The sequence below is a fragment of the Lithobates pipiens genome, unplaced genomic scaffold (genome assembly GCF_037356315.1).
Source record: "Lithobates pipiens isolate NorthernLeopardFrog02 unplaced genomic scaffold, aLitPip1_a1.2 Scaffold_19, whole genome shotgun sequence".
NCBI lineage: Eukaryota > Metazoa > Chordata > Amphibia > Anura > Ranidae > Lithobates > Lithobates pipiens.
Genome location: NW_027507764.1, coordinates 340,633,796 through 340,651,562, shown reverse-complemented (window position 1 = coordinate 340,651,562; position 17,767 = coordinate 340,633,796). Strand labels below are relative to the sequence as shown.

General features: G+C 43.0%; 1 protein-coding gene across 1 annotated transcript in view; it reads left to right on the top strand.

Moving 5' to 3' along the window:
* Window positions 1-17,767, top strand: part of PXDC1 (PX domain containing 1) — a 111,994-nt gene that overhangs the window by 66,026 nt on the left and 28,201 nt on the right. Inside the window, exon 3 of the mRNA XM_077492121.1 lies at window positions 1,890-2,007. Coding sequence (XP_077348247.1) covers window positions 1,890-2,007 — 118 coding nt within the window. The remainder of the gene's footprint in view (window positions 1-1,889; window positions 2,008-17,767) is intronic.

The following is a 17,767-nucleotide window of genomic DNA, read 5'->3' as shown; positions in this document are numbered from 1 at the left end:
CCCACCATCCCTGTGCTGTGCTGACTTCCTCCTGGGTGTTCTTATTATGAGGGGCTCCCACCATCCCTGTGCTGTGCTGACTTCCTCCTGGGGGTTCTTATTATGAGGGGATCACACCATCCCTGTGCTGTGCTGACTTCCTCCTGGGGCTGCTTACGGTGCTGCTGTCAGCGCTGTATGTCACGGAGCTGCTGTCAGCGCTGTATGTCACGGTGCTGCTGTCAGCGCTGTATGTCACGGAGCTGCTGTCAGCGCTGTATGTCACGGAGCTGCTGTCAGTGCTGTATGTCACGGAGCTGCTGTCAGCGCTGTATGTCACGGAGCTGCTGTCAGCGCTGTATGTCACGGAGCTGCTGTCAGCGCTGTATGTCACGGTGCTGCTGTCAGCGCTGTATGTCACGGAGCTGCTGTCAGCGCTGTATGTCACGGAGCTGCTGTCAGCGCTGTATGTCACGGAGCTGCTGTCAGCGCTGTATGTCACGGAGCTGCTGTCAGCGCTGTATGTCACGGAGCTGCTGTCAGCGCTGTATGTCACGGTGCTGATGTCAGTGCTCTGTATTACGGTGCTGCTGTCAGTGCTCTGTATCTCCTGCACCCTCTTGTTTGCCTACCCTGGTCCCTGACCTTCCCTCTCCTCCATTGCCTTCATTAGCTCCATAGTCCTGAATTGTCAGAACAATTTCCCAAATAAAAAAAAAATGCTTGTAGTTATCGATCCCAAATTCACCTCATACATGTATTATGCTATTGTCCAGGTGGTGGGACTACGTGCTACCCCCTAATAATTACCCCGTGGCCGCAAATTCGACCTAAAGGTTTGCGAAATTCGCCTCCCATTGAAGTCAATGGAGCCCGCGGCGAACGGTCGTTTTCGCGAACGTTTGTGTCCGTTCGCGTTTCGCGTTCGCGAAACGTCCCGTCGGAAGTTCGTCCATCACTACTGGTGAAGCATGTGGAATTACATTGACAACTATTTTACAGCCAATTACTTCAAAGATCAAATCCTAATTATACATCTTAGGTCAGAGATAAAGCATTAAATATGAATTTTACCCATATCATAAACATTACAACAAAGGCACCTTTAGGCCCCTTTCATGCGGGACGGAATCTGTCCAAGTGGATCCGCCTGCTCAGTGGGGGATCTCTCAGCTGATCCCCACTGAGCAGGCGGATGACAGGTCACTATGCAGAGTGGACGCGGACACAGCCTGCTGCTCTCTATGGGGCAGTTGGATGACGAATGTATCCCTATCCATCTGTTTTTAGCACACTGGATAGGATGCCAGCGGGTGACAACGTATGTGTCTGCTGACATCTGCCACCCCATAGAGAATAATGGGTGGTCCTTACAAATGTTTAGCTATGGCAATCGGCAAACAGATACTTATAGATAATTGCAGGCTTTTTATTCTTTGCCTATTAATTTTTTTCTTCCCATTCTACTTATGGTGGCCATCACTAAGGGCAGATGAGCCTCCCTTTACTTCCTGGATCTCTGTGTTTGTCTCCATCAAAATGTGACAGGAACTTTCCAAGTTGCAGCTGTGAGGCCAGGGTTGCATCACCAGTGCCTCACTCAACCTGGAAGTGGAAGGAGGCCTTCTCAAAAAGGGCCAATTTATAATTTAAAATAGTCATCATCTGACATTATCCATACTCGTTTTTACTCTTCAATGGGAGCTTTCCACACTTTCACAATGTTTTGTTTGGGGGGCTGTTAGAATAGACGTCATAATATCAGTATTTCATGATTTAACAAATTGCACATGCCGATGTAGCGGTATTCTGAAGCAGTACAGCAGTGTGTACAAACAATACCAGCTCTTCATTTATTTATTCAGTCATCTAATGCATACATATGTCTTTCTCTCTCTTATTTTTTACAGTATTCAAGATCAGAAGTTGTCCTCACTTTCTTTGAGAGGTCCCCTCTTGACCAAGTGTTAAAAAATGATAATGTTCACAAGATTCAGCCAAGTTTCCAGAGCCCTATTAAAATATCTGGTAAGAGGATTTGCAGTTTTGGATATTACTGTATTTTTCCAGAACTGCAGTACAAAGAGCTGTGATGAAATGCAAGGTGCAAGAACCTAACCAATCAGAATTTAAAGGATTGATTTTGATTTGATACTGTTGGTTACAAGACTTTCTTTTTGTTTTTTTGAATATACAGTACCTTTATATCTACAGTATGGTATTCATTTTAATGGTTTATTTTGCTGTACATGTATAAACTATACTAAGTAAACCTCAGTTCACTGTATATTGCATCCCCAAATTATAAAACTGAGTAATAAAGGTCAATTGGACTGTAATTGTTCAAATACCTCCCAAAATCAGAAAGTTCTATTAGAATAGTAAGTCTTTACCCTTCTTTGTTTTTCCTAAATTGATCAAGTTTAACTGTGCTCTTTATTTTTATATTTTTTTTGCTGCTGTCATTTTTTTTAGCTATGAAGAAAGTACCGTAATATTTAAGGATAGATTAACTTCCCTATTTCTCTTATTTTTAGTTTCAGCTTTTAACATGCCAGCACCCATAAATCATAATGAAGTATTCTAATGTTTGCATAGGTTTTGCTGCATGTGCTGTATTATGTTGTCGCATTTTAGGTACAGGCAAAAACATGTACAAGTTCAACTGAGTATTGTGATGACAAAAATGCACAAGCAGAGAATATCTTCAGTGACCACCACCTTTTGTCTTTTGCCAACACATAGATCTGGAGATATAGGCATCTAAAGGGTATATGCAAATTTGAGCTTGCTCCTGCACCTCCTACCTCCCAAGCCTCCTTATAGGTCCGTGAGACTCATCACACTAAGGGCCCATTGGTCCTGCCTTGAGGTGCGTTAAGCTAGGGTAGCACATTTAGTTAGAATGAGTTTTGACAAACCTCAATGCATTAAAAAAAAATCACCTGAACTATTTTTGTCAAACACATCACCCCACATTCTCATTGATGTAAGTTGTGGTGAACTAAAGGGCAATTGCATTTTTTTTATACTGTATATGACTATCAATGCACATAGTCCATAGGTGTAAATCAAGTCTAAAGCACCATAAAGCAAGAATATGTTTTGTGCATATTTGGTGCTGAAACTAGAAATATACAATCACTAATACCTCCTGGGGGTTTGGGTACAGAATGCTGTTTCTTAACAGTTCCCTTTCTATCGTTTTCACTTTTAGAACACAAACATTTATTAAAATGAATACCATATATCAGAGTTATTAACCTTTTCACATGGGATGAGGATGATGTTGACATTGGGTGGAGTGGTAGGAAGCTGGCAATGGGGTACCAGGAGGCATGAAGATGATGATGACAGTGGGTGGGGTGGTAGAAATGTTGGCAGTGGGGTACAGGCAGGATAATGTTGACAGGGGATGTTAGGAAGCTGGCAGTACAGGGGGTACAGGGGGATGATAAGGAGTATGATGACAGGAGGTAGGATGGTGGGATGCCAGGTACAGAGGGATAATGATGATGAGGATAATTATGATGACAGGGGGTCAGTAGTTGGCATCATCTTCTGGTGGAATTGCATACATATCGCCAGGGCTTTGTGTGCGAGGTCACGGGCAGCCAGCAGTGGAGATTTTTGGGGTGTCCTTGGTTAGTAGGTGATGTCATGGGTTGCTGTCAGTGTCAAGCGACAGACTGGTTTCTCAATGATCGTCAGGCTCTAGCTCAGGCAGGTCCTCCATTACAGACTGTCAATCCTGGAAAGCAGATTAGGGAGCTGCTCAGCTGCAGCAGGCATTATCCGGGCTCTTCACATGGCAGGAGACCTGCAGAGTGGGGGGGGGGGGCAAGGAGAGGACATGGAGCCTCATTGACCCTGGGCCCTCAGGCAGTGCTCGAGGGTTTGAATAGTCAGTCTGCCCCTGGCTGGGAAAACCAGTTGCGGGCAGCTGCTTTAGTCCCCACATCAATGACTGGGCCCAGGGCAGCTACCCCTTTTGCCCCACGTTAAAGATGGCCCAGTACATCCCTACACTCCATCTGCAAGATTATCAAAATCATCATCACCAATCCTGTAAGGTTCCAGCATGACTATAAAAATAACAAAGCCCGGTTCACATCTGTACGGGTCTGCATGCATCGTTTGCGGGGGCACGGAAGCCCATTCATTTGAATGGGCTGCTGTGCCTGTGTCTCCCACGGGGAAAAGGTCCCTGCACCTTTTTTTTAAATACCGTTGCACAGAAAAGCAGGAGACTGCATCATGTTTTTCAGTGCCTGAGGGTACCAGTGATGCCGCGTACACAAGATCGGACTATCCGGTGGACTTAGTACGGTGGACTTTGCAGCAGAGGTCCGCCGGACTTTCCAAACGAGCGGACCTGCCCACACACGACTGGACTTTTCCGGCGGACAAACCGCCGGACTATGGCGGGACTTTTGGAATTAACGGACTTGGCCACACATGAAGAAAAGTCCGTTCATTTTGAACGTGGCTCCAGGTAAACAGGACAAGTGCAGGAAGTCAATGTCGCTGCCTCCATCGGCGAGATTGACACCTCGCTGGCCCCGTCACCTGATATGGACTTAAAGTGGAAGCCCTACTCCGAAAAAAACGGCGTGGGGGTCCCCCCAGGGTCCATATCAGACCCTTATCCGAGCATGCAGCCCCCTCCTCCGTACCAGGCCGCGTGCCCTCAACATGGGGATGTGCTTTGGGGAAGAGGGGGCCCTGAGGCCCCCCACCCCAAAGCAACTTGTCTCCATGTTAATGAGGACAAGTGCCTCTTCCCGACAACCCTGGCCGTTGGTTGTCGGGGTCTCTGGGCAGGGGGCTTATCGGAATCCGGGAGCCCCCTTTAATAAGGGAGCCCCCAGATACCGGTGCCCCACCCTATGTGAATGAGTATTGGGGTACCATGTACCCCTATCCATTCACCTGGTGAAAAAAAGTGTAAAGAAAAAAACACAACACGTTTTAAAAATAATTTATTGGATAGCTCCAGTGGACTTCCGTCTTGGGGGGTCTTCTCGCTGGACACCTCTGCTATCTTCTGCTAGTTCTTTTACTAGCAGAGGAGCCCGGCTTTCTTATTCGTTGTCACCCTCGCCGTCCGGAGGTCTTCTTCCAAATTCGGGGTCTTGTCCCCCTCTTCGGTTCTTCTTGCCGGGCCTCCACTATCTTCTTATAGCTCCTTTACTAGCGGTGGCCCGGTCTTCTGTCGTCTCCGCCTTCTTGTCTTCTCTTCTTCTTCTCCTTACTTGAGATGTTGACTCGACGCTCTCTCTGGCCGCAATGACAGGGACGCGTTGTGCGGCGACTTATATAGGGACAAGGGGCAGGGTCACCGGGTGATCTTCCGGGACTGTGACATCATAAAGGGGCGGGGTCCAAGTCCGCCGAATAGTCTGATTGTGTGTACGCGGCATAAAAGTTAATAGCACCTCTGCATGTTTTCTTTATAGCACTGTGTTTTGTAGTGGGAATGCATGTGATTTACATGATGTCAACCTAGCAAAACAGCTTAAATTAAATTTGCATACAGATACTTAATTTTAACATTTAGATAGTTAGGAATAGAACAGCTGAAAGAAATTCATAATTTCAACATACTTTTAATTTAACAATCCCAAATGAAAAAGCTACCTACAACTTGCAAGTTTTTACAAGTGAAATTTTTTCTGGATCTATTGTGGTTATGGCTATTGTCGTGTTACTCATACATCATCTAACACAGTAAGTTGATTTCTCTACTTTGATTTCTTATTTAATAAAGCAGAGAATCCTTTTTTCAGTTTTGCTTTGGATCATTTAGAGATCCAGTCCTATATCCTTAAAGCGGACCTTCAGTCATTTTTTCAAATTTCCATATATCAAATCTTCTGCCCTTGTTATTTTAACTTAGGATAGTAAAACATTTTTTTCTGCCAGTAAATACCTTATACAGCCCACTTCCTGTTTCTTTTCTGGTAGTTAGCCTAGGCTTGTGACATTATTATTATTTTACATGATTTATATAGCGCCAACAGTTTACGCAGCGCTTTACAATGTAGGGGGGGGGGGGGACAACACAATTACAGTACAGTTCAATACAAAATGTACAGGAGGGCCCTGCTCGTAGAGCTTACATGCTAAAGGGAGGGGGTGGTGGTACAAAAGGTAATAGCTGCAGAGAATGATTTGATGGGAGTGGCTCAGGGACAGTTGTTAGGTGGGTGTGGGATAGGCTTCCCTGAATAAATGAGTTTTCAGGGATCTCCTAAAGTGGACAAGGTAGGGGCTGATACTGGGTCAGGGATTTCCAGAGGATGGGAGAGGCTCTGGAGAAGTCTTGAAGGCGAGCATGAGAGGAGGTTACAAGGGAGCTTGAGAGCAGGAGGTCCTGGGAGGAGCGGAGGGGACAATTCGGGCGATATCTGCAGATGAGGTTGGTGATGTAGCTGGGTGCGATGTTGTGGATGGCTTTGTATGTTATGGTTAGCATTTTGAATTTTACACGGTGGGGTAGGGGAAGCCAGTGAAGGGATTGTCAGAGAGGGGCAGCAGTCATGGATCGATTACTGAGGTGTATTAGTCTAGCAGCAGCATTCATAATAGATTGAAGGGGGGATAGCCTACGCAAGGGTAGGCCATTAAGGAGAGAGTTACAGTAGTCAAGGCGGGAAATAATCAAGGGGTGAATGAGATTGCTTTGTGGTGTCATTAGTCAGGAAGGGTCGAATCCTGAAGATATTGCGGAGATGAAGGTGGCAGGATTTAGCCAGTGATTGGATATGGGGGCTAGAGGAGAGGTCAGAGTCAAGGATTACACCCAGGTCCCAGGCATGTGTGGAGGGACCAATGGTTGTGTTGTTGATATTAATGGTGAAGTCACAGGGGGAATCGTGAAGGAGGAAATCTAAAAATCTCAGTTATAGAAAGATTGAGTTTGAGGAAGTGGTGTGACATCAATACTGATATGTCATTCAGTAAGTTTGAGATCTGTTAGGAGATCGAGGGGGTGAGTTGAGGAGTGGAGAGATAGATCTGGGTGTTGTCGGCATAGAGGTAGTATTGGAAACCATGGGAGGTTATCAACTGGCCCAAGGAAGAGGTATAGAGCGAGAATAGGAGGGGCCCAAGGACGGAACCTTAGGGTACCCCGACAGAAAGAGGAAGGTGAGCGGAGGAGATGGAGTTGTAAGTGACACTGAAAGTGCGCTGAGATAGATAGGAGGAGAACCAGGATAAAGCAGAATCACATAGGCCAAGGGAGTGCAATTTTCTGAGGAGCATCAGGTGGTCAACTGTGTCAAAGGCAGCAGAAAGGTCTAAAACTATGAGTATGGAGTAGTGGCCGTTGGTTTTAGAATTTATGCACAGCTCTCTTTCTCACTCTCCTGAAAGTTTGCCAGGAAGGGAAGAGGGCCAATGAGAGCTGCAGAGCTGGAGGTGTGCATCTGTGTGTTTATGTAAATCCAAGAAGTGAACAGGCAGCAGCTTCAGCTGCCCACGGTTAAAATGATTGCAGCCAGACTCAGTGGAAGAAGATTTCTGCAGCATATTTGGCAAGTACAGAATCACAGTATATATAAAATAATATGCAAAGTGGTTGGAGGGAAGCTTCAGAATGGCAAAGATGTTTTTATTACAAATTATGTGAGCAGACTGCAGTTCCTCTTTAAGCAGTCTCTTACCATAACCCCAAGGGGTTTGGATACCCCCAGTTAGGAATCTCTGCTGTGATAAAACAAAAAGTAAGCAGAAGATTCAGCAGTATAAAATTATAGAATCTTGCACATTGCCACTTCTGTACGTACCGCCTACTGGGCCCATTAATAATTTTGGAATAAGCTTTTTACTGAAGGTAATTAATCTTAGGTGCTAACGTCTTCATCAATTGTTCCATTAAATTTGCCCAGGTTTGCGACAAGGTTAGTATAAAGCAGAACTAAAGTCAAACTGTGCCCATCGCATCACAAAAACATACCTTATCTACAGTCTGGGCACAGAGCTGAGAAGAGGAAGGATCAGTGTGCAGACACAGTCAGCCAATCAGTGGCTCTGCCTGCAAAAAGATTTGGCACTAGGACATGCACCCCCATCTGCGGTTCTCTTCCAGATTTAGCAGTTACAGCCATTACAGCTGCTAAGTATTAGGCCCCTTTCACATGGGGCGGATCCATTTTGAGAGACTCTGCTTGCTCAGCGGGGACCGCTACGTCTCCGCTCACTGTGCAGAGAGATGGTCCTGTCAGAGTCCCATTCTCCTGTATGGGGAGATCGAAAGAAAACGGACAGTCTGTCTGTTTTCATCCAATCCCACCCACTGGACAGGTGCATACCTCCCATTTTGAGATGGGAATGAGGGACACCAAACTTATGTAGGCATAGGACACGCCCCTTGCCACACCCACTTAAAGGAAAATTAACAAAAAAAAAGGTTAATTAAATCCACAAGGACTTTTTTTTTACAACTACCATTCCTTTATATTGTCTTTTAAAATGTACAAATGCAGCAATTTCGAAAATTGGATGAAAGGTTTAGCACTGGGAAACACTTTTAGAAAGATAAAAAGTGCATTTTATATACAACTGTATGGATCAGACCAAAATGAGGGACAAATGAGGGGGAAGAGGGACAGTGCTCTAAATCGGGGACAGTCCCTCGAAATCAGGGACAGTTGGGAGCTATGTCACGTGTCCGCTGACATCTCCCTCCCCATAGAGGACAATGGGTGGCTCGATCGGGTCCTCCTGAAAAAACGAACAGGCCTGTGAAAGGGCCCTAGAATACTGCAATCACTGAGCAGCAAATGATATCACCTGTGATGTATTTCAGTTATCTTGCAAACCTGGCCTGTTAGGCCCCTTTCACATGTGCGGACCGTATGTTCGTATTTCATCCATCCGTTTTCGGATGAAATACGGACATACATGCATCCCTATGGGATAGCGGGTGTCAGCAGATGAAGATCCGCAGACACTCAATATCGTCCGTCTCCGCTATGGTCCGATTCTGCAGACGGAGGAAAATCCTATTTTTCTATCCGTCTGCAGAGCGGATCGGATGAACGCGGACAGACGGTCCGTGTTCATCCGATCCCCCATTGAGGAGAGTGGAGATCTAACAGGGCGGTCCCCGCACAGTGTGCCGGGACCGCCCTGTCATCCGCCAGCTCAGTGGGGATCAACCGAGCGATCCCCACTGAGAAAGTGGATGTTCACGGGGTGGATCATCACGGATCCGTCCTATGTGAAAGGTGCCTTAGTGGGCCCGAGGACAGGGTTGATGACCACTGCTGTAGAGGACAGCTGAGGTTGAGAAAAACTGGTGTTTAATTGTGATATTTAAAGTGACACTAAAGGATATTCTTATTCTCCAAAAAGAATCCATACATTATGGCTCTGTAATCTGTTTTTCATGAAATCATTGCTTACTGTGTTTTTCTACTTCCTTGTTATGGCCTCTGTGGTCTCCAGAACCTCTCCTTTTCCCTCCTCACTTCCTTTTTTTGGAACAAGCAGTGCATGTTAGTTGCAGTCACGTACATTGCTCTATACACACTATAAATCCCATAGCCCTTAGTCCCTACTCAGGAGCAAGAAAGAGAGGCTGTGGCTATGTCCCTACATACAGTGGCAGCATGGAGAACGGATGTGGCCACTCTGTAAGAGGAAGTTGGCTCACAGCACCAAAAAAAAAAAAAAAAGGTTTGGCGGAGGCTGAGAACAACAATCTGTACTTTGCTAAGTTAGGAACATTTAATTAACATTTTCTCTTTTTAGACCAGAGTTTAGTGTGACTTTAAGTGCCACTGCAAAGCAAAAAATATAGGAAAGCAGAACAGTAAAAGTTTTCTCTATCTAAGTATATTAGTAGTTCATTAGTTCTGCTTTAAGCAGTATGTTCTTATTTGCTGTAATAATTAGATGACCCTTTCACACTTAATTTAGAGTGAGCGTGTGCATTTGTGTTAGAAATTGTATCTCTTGTGTTATGTTGCCACCTAGAGGCAAAGTCATTTTTTTTCCATGCAAAATAAAAAATAGCCTTCGAACCTTTTTTATTATGGGATTTTTTTTTTTTATTGAAATACCGCATTAAATATTTTACAAATTTGCTTTTAAAACATTGATCATATTACACCTGTTTTTAAATTGGAATATCTTAAAATTGTGAGAAAACTCAATATTAATGGCCCTTCCTGAAAGATGAAATTTTTCTTGGGTTGGCATTCTTGCAGGATGCAGGTAGGATCTCCTTGGTGTTTGGGGTATCAGTGTATGAAGCTATACGACTCAGTATATAGATGATGAAGGCGTACTTGCTTAAGGATAGAATGATTGCAGACTGCAGCACTGGTTAGATGACACTGCAGTAATCATTCACTTCAGTGGTATCCCTGGATAAAATATTTATGTAGAGGTGGGTCTTTCCACGCTGGTCTGATGGCATATATGCATTCATTGTTATGCATCTCTTCCCTTACAGACGTGTTTCTCATATCCTTTAAGTGCCTGACTATTCAGGTTTTCCAGATTTTATAGTAATAGCATGTCTGTAATAAATAGTAACACAGAAGCTTCAGCTTGTACCTGCTGATCTAAAGAGCATTATGTAAAGCAGGAATTACAAAGCATTTTAGGAAGTTCACGTGTTTTTTTTTACAAGCCCTCAAAAGAAACCTGTATATGCCATGTCAAGCCATGAGTGGCCATACTACAGCACCCTTCTGCTCCAACCTGTGAGTGCTAAATATTTATCTTAATAGACAAGCTGCCTGAAGGTTTAAACAAGCTTTTAGCAGGTTAAAGCCTCGTACATACGGTACGATTGTTGGCCAAAGGAGCGTCAGATTGTTGTCAAAAGGGAGTGTACCAGGATCATGTCTTGCAGACTAACGTTACACAATTGTCGTGCCACGAACGTAGTGACGTACTACGAGGAATTTCAGCTCTTGAGCACCAACCTTTGGGCCCCTTCTGCTAATTTCGTCTTTGGTGAGCATTGATTCCGAGCATGCGTGTTTGTACTTTCGACTTTTGTGTGACGGATTTGTGTACTGATCATACGAAAATCAGACGTGGAGCTGTCGTCCGCTCAAAATTTACTAGCCTTCCGTCCAAAATTTGTTGGTCGAAAATTGCAAAACAATTGTTTACAGGAGCGTACTAATGCCCTGTACACACGGTCGGCCTTTCCGACGGAAAATGTGTGATCAGACTGTGTTGTCGGAAATTCCGATTGTGTGTGGGCTCCATCTGTCTTTTTCCGTCGGAATTTCCGACACACAAAGTTTGACATCTGGATCTAAAATCTGGATCTGGAACTAAAATTTTCCGACAATAAAATTTGTTTAAATTCTGATCGTGTGCATACAATTCTGACACACAAAGTGCCACGCATGTTCAGAATAAATTACAAAACAAAAGCTATTGGCTACTGGCCTCTTTATCGTCCCATCGTACGTGGTTTATGTCATCTCGTTCTGAACGATCAGATTTTCCAACAACTTTGTGCGACCGTGTATATGCAAGACAAGTTTGGGCCAAAATCCGTCTGAAAAAAATCAGACGGATTTTGTCGTCGGATTGTCCTACCATGTGTACAGGGCATAACAATAAGAATTTAGGACAACATTCTGTCAACAGATAATCCCCTGCCAACAAACGAACCGGCTTAACACTTGCTTTTAGTGGCTTTAGCATGTGCTTAATCTAGCACAAAACCTGGCATCAGTTCTGTTACTGACCCAAAGCAAGTTTGCAGATCCAAAAAGTTTAAAGGGTAACTCCACTTTTATGGAGTCAAAAAATTAGCATATTAAAAAATAATAATATAGCTTATACAATTGTGACTCAAGTCATACTGTAGTTGAATGTTATTAAAAATGACCTTTCCTTTTCAATCTGCAGTGTTGTCATTTTCTGTAAAATGTAACATGGCTACCTGGAGGCGTTCTGTACACACAACCCCAGTCCTCAAGTACCCCTAACAGGCCATGTTTTTGGAATTTATCTTAGATAAGATATCTGTCCAAAATACCAATCTATTAACTCTGATTTAAAGCACCTGTGCAAGATAAAGGAAAACCTGCAAACATGGCCTGTTGGGGGTACTTGAGGACAGGCTTGAGAACCACTGATGTACAGAACGCCCCCCAGAAATGTCATTTCCTGCTTGTGAGATTGACTTACTGATTTCCCCAGAAGTCTGCACTAAGATACAAATAAGATTTTTGGCATCCCCTGCAACAAAAAGGTCCTTTATGGTGTGATACTCCCAAGGGGAAACCATGTCTAAAGGGATGCAGACCCTGCCAATTTTATCATGGGTGCAGCAGCTGATAATTATAAAAGCACTCCCAGACAGGTTCACTCTGGACCTAGACACAGGCAAAGAAACAGTTATTCCTTCACAATAACAAAAGGTAGGAATCTACAACAAAGTTTGTTAAAATCCCTGTAATCACCCAGATAGAGGGGGATGTTTTTTACTCAACAAAAGTGGAGGTAATCTTTAAGATAAGTCAGTGACTCAGAGTACTGAAGCAATGGGCATAGAATGACAACCAACTAAAATGTCCACCTGCTTACTTGCAGGTGAAATAAGCATGCAGCTTAAAGAGGTGTTCCACCCGGGGAAAAAAAATGTAAAAGTCAGCAGCTACAAATATTGTAGCTGCTGACGTTTAATATATGGACACTTACCTGTCCAGGGAGCCCACAATATCGGCACCCCAGCCGATCTTTGGATCGGCTTTTGGGTGCTGCCTCCCCCATCTCCACTAAGACCCCTTTCACACGGGATTTCCAATCAGGTCCGCCTGTCAGATTTCCGGCGGACCTGATCAGACACTCCATTCACCTCTATGGGGCGGTGGATGTCAGCGCTGACATGCCCACTGACACCCGCTGCTATCCGCACTCGCTGCTGTTATAACCTTTTGTACCACCTGCCCCACGCTATTAGATTGTAAGCTCTTCTGAGCAGGGCCCTTTTAATCCTCTTGTATTTTATTGTATTGTAACTGTATTGTCTCCTTTTTATATTGTAAAGCGCTGCGTAAATTGCTGGCGCTATATAAATCCTGAATAATAATAATAATCTAATCCTATCCGTAAAACCCTATTTTCAATCTGTCTGGCGGATCGGATGAAAACGGACAGGCAGTCTGTTTTCATCCGATCCCCCCATAGAGGAGAGCGAGGTTTTATGCACAGTGAGTGGAAGCGGACCTGTCATCCGCCTTCTCAGCGGAGATCAGTGGATCGATCCCCCGCTGAGCAAAGCAGAGTCCACTGAGCGGAAAGCCCATGTGAAAGGACCCTTAGAAAAACCGTCAGTGGCCCGGCAGCGGAGGAAAGAGGAGGGGAGCTGAACTTCCGAAGGGGCAGCGCTGTTTCCCAGAAGGGGTTTAGGGTACCTGTCAAAAACATGTACCCGTTTCCACCTCCCCCCTGAAAGGTGCCATATGTGGCACCGGAGGGGGGTAGGAAGCAGATGAGTGGAGGTTCCACGTTTGGGTGGAACTCCGCTTTAAGAGTCAGATAGTGGCAGTCTCAGTCACAAGGGCTTTTTGGCTTACCAGCAGTTTACCTATGAAGAGCAAGAAAGCTATAGATTTTACCAAGCTATTTGCAGGTTTTGTGCAAGATTAAGCATGGCTTAAAGCTGCTCAAAGCAAGCGGAAACCTGCTAATAGCTTGCTTAAACCTTCAGACGGCATGTATATTACAATCCGTATTTAGCACTCCCAGACTGGAGAGGAAGGGTGCTTTAAAGACTTTAGTAAAGCCAATGAAGACTTGACATGGCATGTATAGTAAGCAGTATAAGGGACTATTCTCATTTGTCTGTTTTGATAGAACAGAACCCTTGCATTTTGCTGAATGATGATTCATGTCAGGCAGAAATCCAATTCTTTCCTGCAGGGCTGGTTCACATCTATATGTTGCAGTTTAGTGTGAAAGACAAAGGTAAACTCCATGGGCCCATTCATACCTATACATATGCATTCCCATGTGTGCTGCATGCACACAGAAATTGGGTGAAAGCCAGCATCAATATTTGCTGTAAATAAGACTCTTTAGAATAGCCATTGCAAACTGCATTTAGCAGATGTCATTGTCACCTATGTTTCTGCAAAGTGACAGTTTGACAAGGTTTGATTTGCAATTGTGAACTGTGTAATTTAGGATGTTCCAAAGAGGCATTTTAATATAAAAATCAGTTACCAAATAATGATAAACATGAAGGATATATTTATTTCTTGTCTCACTGAGAGGCTGCAGTTCATCCAGTACAAATATTAAAACATTTTTATTTTTAAGGGATCCAAGTATGGATAAACTCTTCATTACATTTTCATGCCACTAGGTGGCATGATAGGTTATTACAAGAATGATGTTCCACTGTAATTATTAGTTGTTGCTGGTTTAACCTGGTTATAAATAATGTTCCAGCATTTATTATATTAAGAGCTTCACCGGGGGAGATTTTATAGTTTGCAATGCAACAGAATTCATGGCGATAAATCCGCCAGGCAATGCTAGCTGCCTTTCCCCGCAACAGCTATAAATTGGCATTGGCATTTAAGTGTTATAGGCAGGTGCACGATGCAATAGTAGGTCAAATATAAAGAAAAAAAATACAACCCAAACTCTGCTGCGTAGAATTGAGTTTAGGTTGTAAAGCACTGGGAACTTCTTTCCTTTTAAACGTATGTTGAAATAAAAAAGATTTAATTTCTCATGCAATGGTATGATTGTTACATTTAACAGTCATCTTGATAGAAGGATTTCATTTTCAGAAACCGATTGCTCCAAGGGGTGGGCAACCTTGGCACTTCACCTGTGGTAAATCTAGAAGTCCCATCATGTCCCAGCCTTTAGGAATAATTCCTGTGGCTTTCAGATTCTTCCAGTTCATTCTGGGACTTACAGCTCTAAAACAGCTAGAATGGCAAGGTTGCATAACTCCAGTCATTTCAATCTACGGATGATCATTTTCATGGAGAAGAGACAAGCCTTCCTGGCATCCAATTAGATTTGATCTTTCTCTTAAAGCGATAGTAAACATAGGCATTGAAAACATTTTTTAAAAATCCACTGCATGGCAATAGCATAATGTGCTAGTATGCATCGCCTCCTTCGCTGGTCCCGGCTACCTGGAGCCACGCTCAAAATAAGCAGACTTTTCTCCGAGCGGGAAAAGTCTGTTCATTTCAAAAGTACGGCGGACTAGCACATACACGGCCATATTGTCTGCCGAAATGCGAGTCCGGTGGACATATTTAGGTGCAAAACTTCTTTCTTAGTCCGCCGGAGCCTACACACGGGCGGATTTTCCACCGGATTGTTTGATCGTGTGTACGCGGCTTTAGTCATAACCACATTACAGACATAAAACTTTGAAATAAATAGTAGCTCTAATGATCACAGGCTCCACCCATTGATTGTCTTAATTAACCACAGGCAATTATCCAAAAGAGAGAATCAGCTGCAATACATATGGGGTGATCCATGTGTATGCCACTAATTTTCACTCACCTTGTAGTGACAATATGCACATGTATGTACACACACGCATGTACACACATGCATACATTTATACACATATAGACATATGCATAAAGAAACACCCCATAAAATAAAATAAAAAAATAGAAATTAATAATCCAGGTATGTGAAAAAAAAAACCCAGAAGAGAGAAAGGAAGAGAGAGAGATAGGAGGCTCTGGGGAGAGGCATTCTAAATGTAAGTGCAAGTCCAGATCCCATCTCAGGTTTAATCCCTGGGGCGATCTAGTTTTTAATCTAAAAATCCACCATGCTTCTCTCCCCATTAGCCCTTTCTCCCTATCACCTCCTCTGGCCGAGTGAGACAACCGTTCTATTCCTCTGAAGCAGAGCCTCACCTGCCATGAATATAAAAAAAAAAAAATATTAAATGGAGCTTCGAGGGTCGTAGCTCGGCGACCTGAGGTCACAGATTTTGGGGCTCCTACCCTCTATGGTTCCGGAGATGTGGGACTCCTTGTGCGGTCTGTCAGAAGCTACATACAGAGTGACCAGTTTTAATACAAAATGACACACTTTGTTTGCAGTTTACTGAGAGGCTGAGCTCAAAGTGCCTCTCCTCACTTCTGGTCAGAGGCTCTGAGCTTAATGGGCAACTTGGAGTCTTGGGCCAATGGTAAAGTGCCATTAGCCCCAGCTGTCCAATAAAAATGCTGCAGTGGAGGCACACCTCTCACTGCAGTGTCATAGAAGGTGCATTTGTCTAAAAGACAAATACTCCCTTCCAAACCAACCCTCTTATCTACAAGGAAAAAAAATGTGTTTATGGGTGTAAGATTTACCCACAATCCCATGCTTCACTCACACAGTTAAGAGGGAGAATGAGAATCTGCTGCTGTTGAAAAGGTACTGTTATAATCAAGCTAAATCATATATTATTATGCTATATGATAATCATTTATTATTTATCTATTTACTGTGAAATTACTGGTTTAAAGTTATAACTTCAAACTTCAGTAATTTGTCCGTTAAGCTACCTGCTTGAGTACAGTTTTTGAAAATATAGTAAATTACCTTAAAAACAATATATAATAATTATTTTTATATTACTTATGATAATTAACCCCTTGCCACCCAGGCCAATCCTGACCCTTCTCTCATACATGTAAAAATCATAATTTTTTTGCAAGAAAATTACTCAGAACCCCCAAACATTATATATATATTGTCTTAGCAGACACCCTAGGGAATAAAATGGTGGTCTTGCAACTTTTTATGTTACACGGTATTTGCGCAGCAATTTTTCAAACGCATTTATTTGGGAAAAGAACTGTTTCATGAATGTAAAAAACAAAACAAAAAAAAAAACACTATAGTTAACCCAATTTTTTCATATAATGTGTAAGATGATGTTACACTAAGTAAATAGATACCTAACATGTCACACTCATGGAATGGCACCAAATTTCAGTACTTAAAAATCTCCATAGGCGACCCTTTTTAGAGTTTAGAGTTACAGAGGAGGTCTAGTGCTAGAATTATTGCTCTCGCTCCAACGATCGTGGCGTATGTAACATGTGTGTATCTGATACTCTGATACTAGCCAGTGCCTCACCAGCCACTAACTTCACCGTATGTCCCTGTTCTTTACTCTATCCAAAATGTAAAAAAAAAGTTTTACCTTTAATTACCTTTAGATTTACCTGCTAGCAAGAGGCCACATACTCTTCGTGGCCCTTGAGGACTAAAGTTGAACATAAAGATATTAAAAACTTTCTCCACAAAAAAATAAAACTAATGATAATGATCACTCCCTTTTATTGAACGAGCTTGCAACTACAGATAAGTGCAGTCATTTTCAGCAAAATTTATTTGGGCATAACATTTCCTCAAAGCGAGGTCTCTAAATTTCGCTCACTGTGTTATTTAGGCGAAAGTTACTTAAAAAACTTCCATTATGACAATTTTTTTTCATTTAGGGGGTGAGTTTTTTGGGGTATGTATTTGGGATAGTTAATTTAGTATTCTTTATATTTGTGGGTTTGTTTTCTTTTTGTTTGGTTTTTTTTGTGTGTATTTGGTCATTGTTTTGATGCTGTTGCTTTATGTTTTTTATCTTTTATTATATCTTATATATCTATATATATATATATCTATATCTATATCTTATATTTCTCCCAGTTTTTGTTTTTGTGAAAAAAATAAAGAGCCTAAATTGGGAGAGGTTTTTTTGGTACTTATATAAACAGGTTCAAAGTAGTTAAAGGAGCTTTTGTAACCCTGAGGAGTT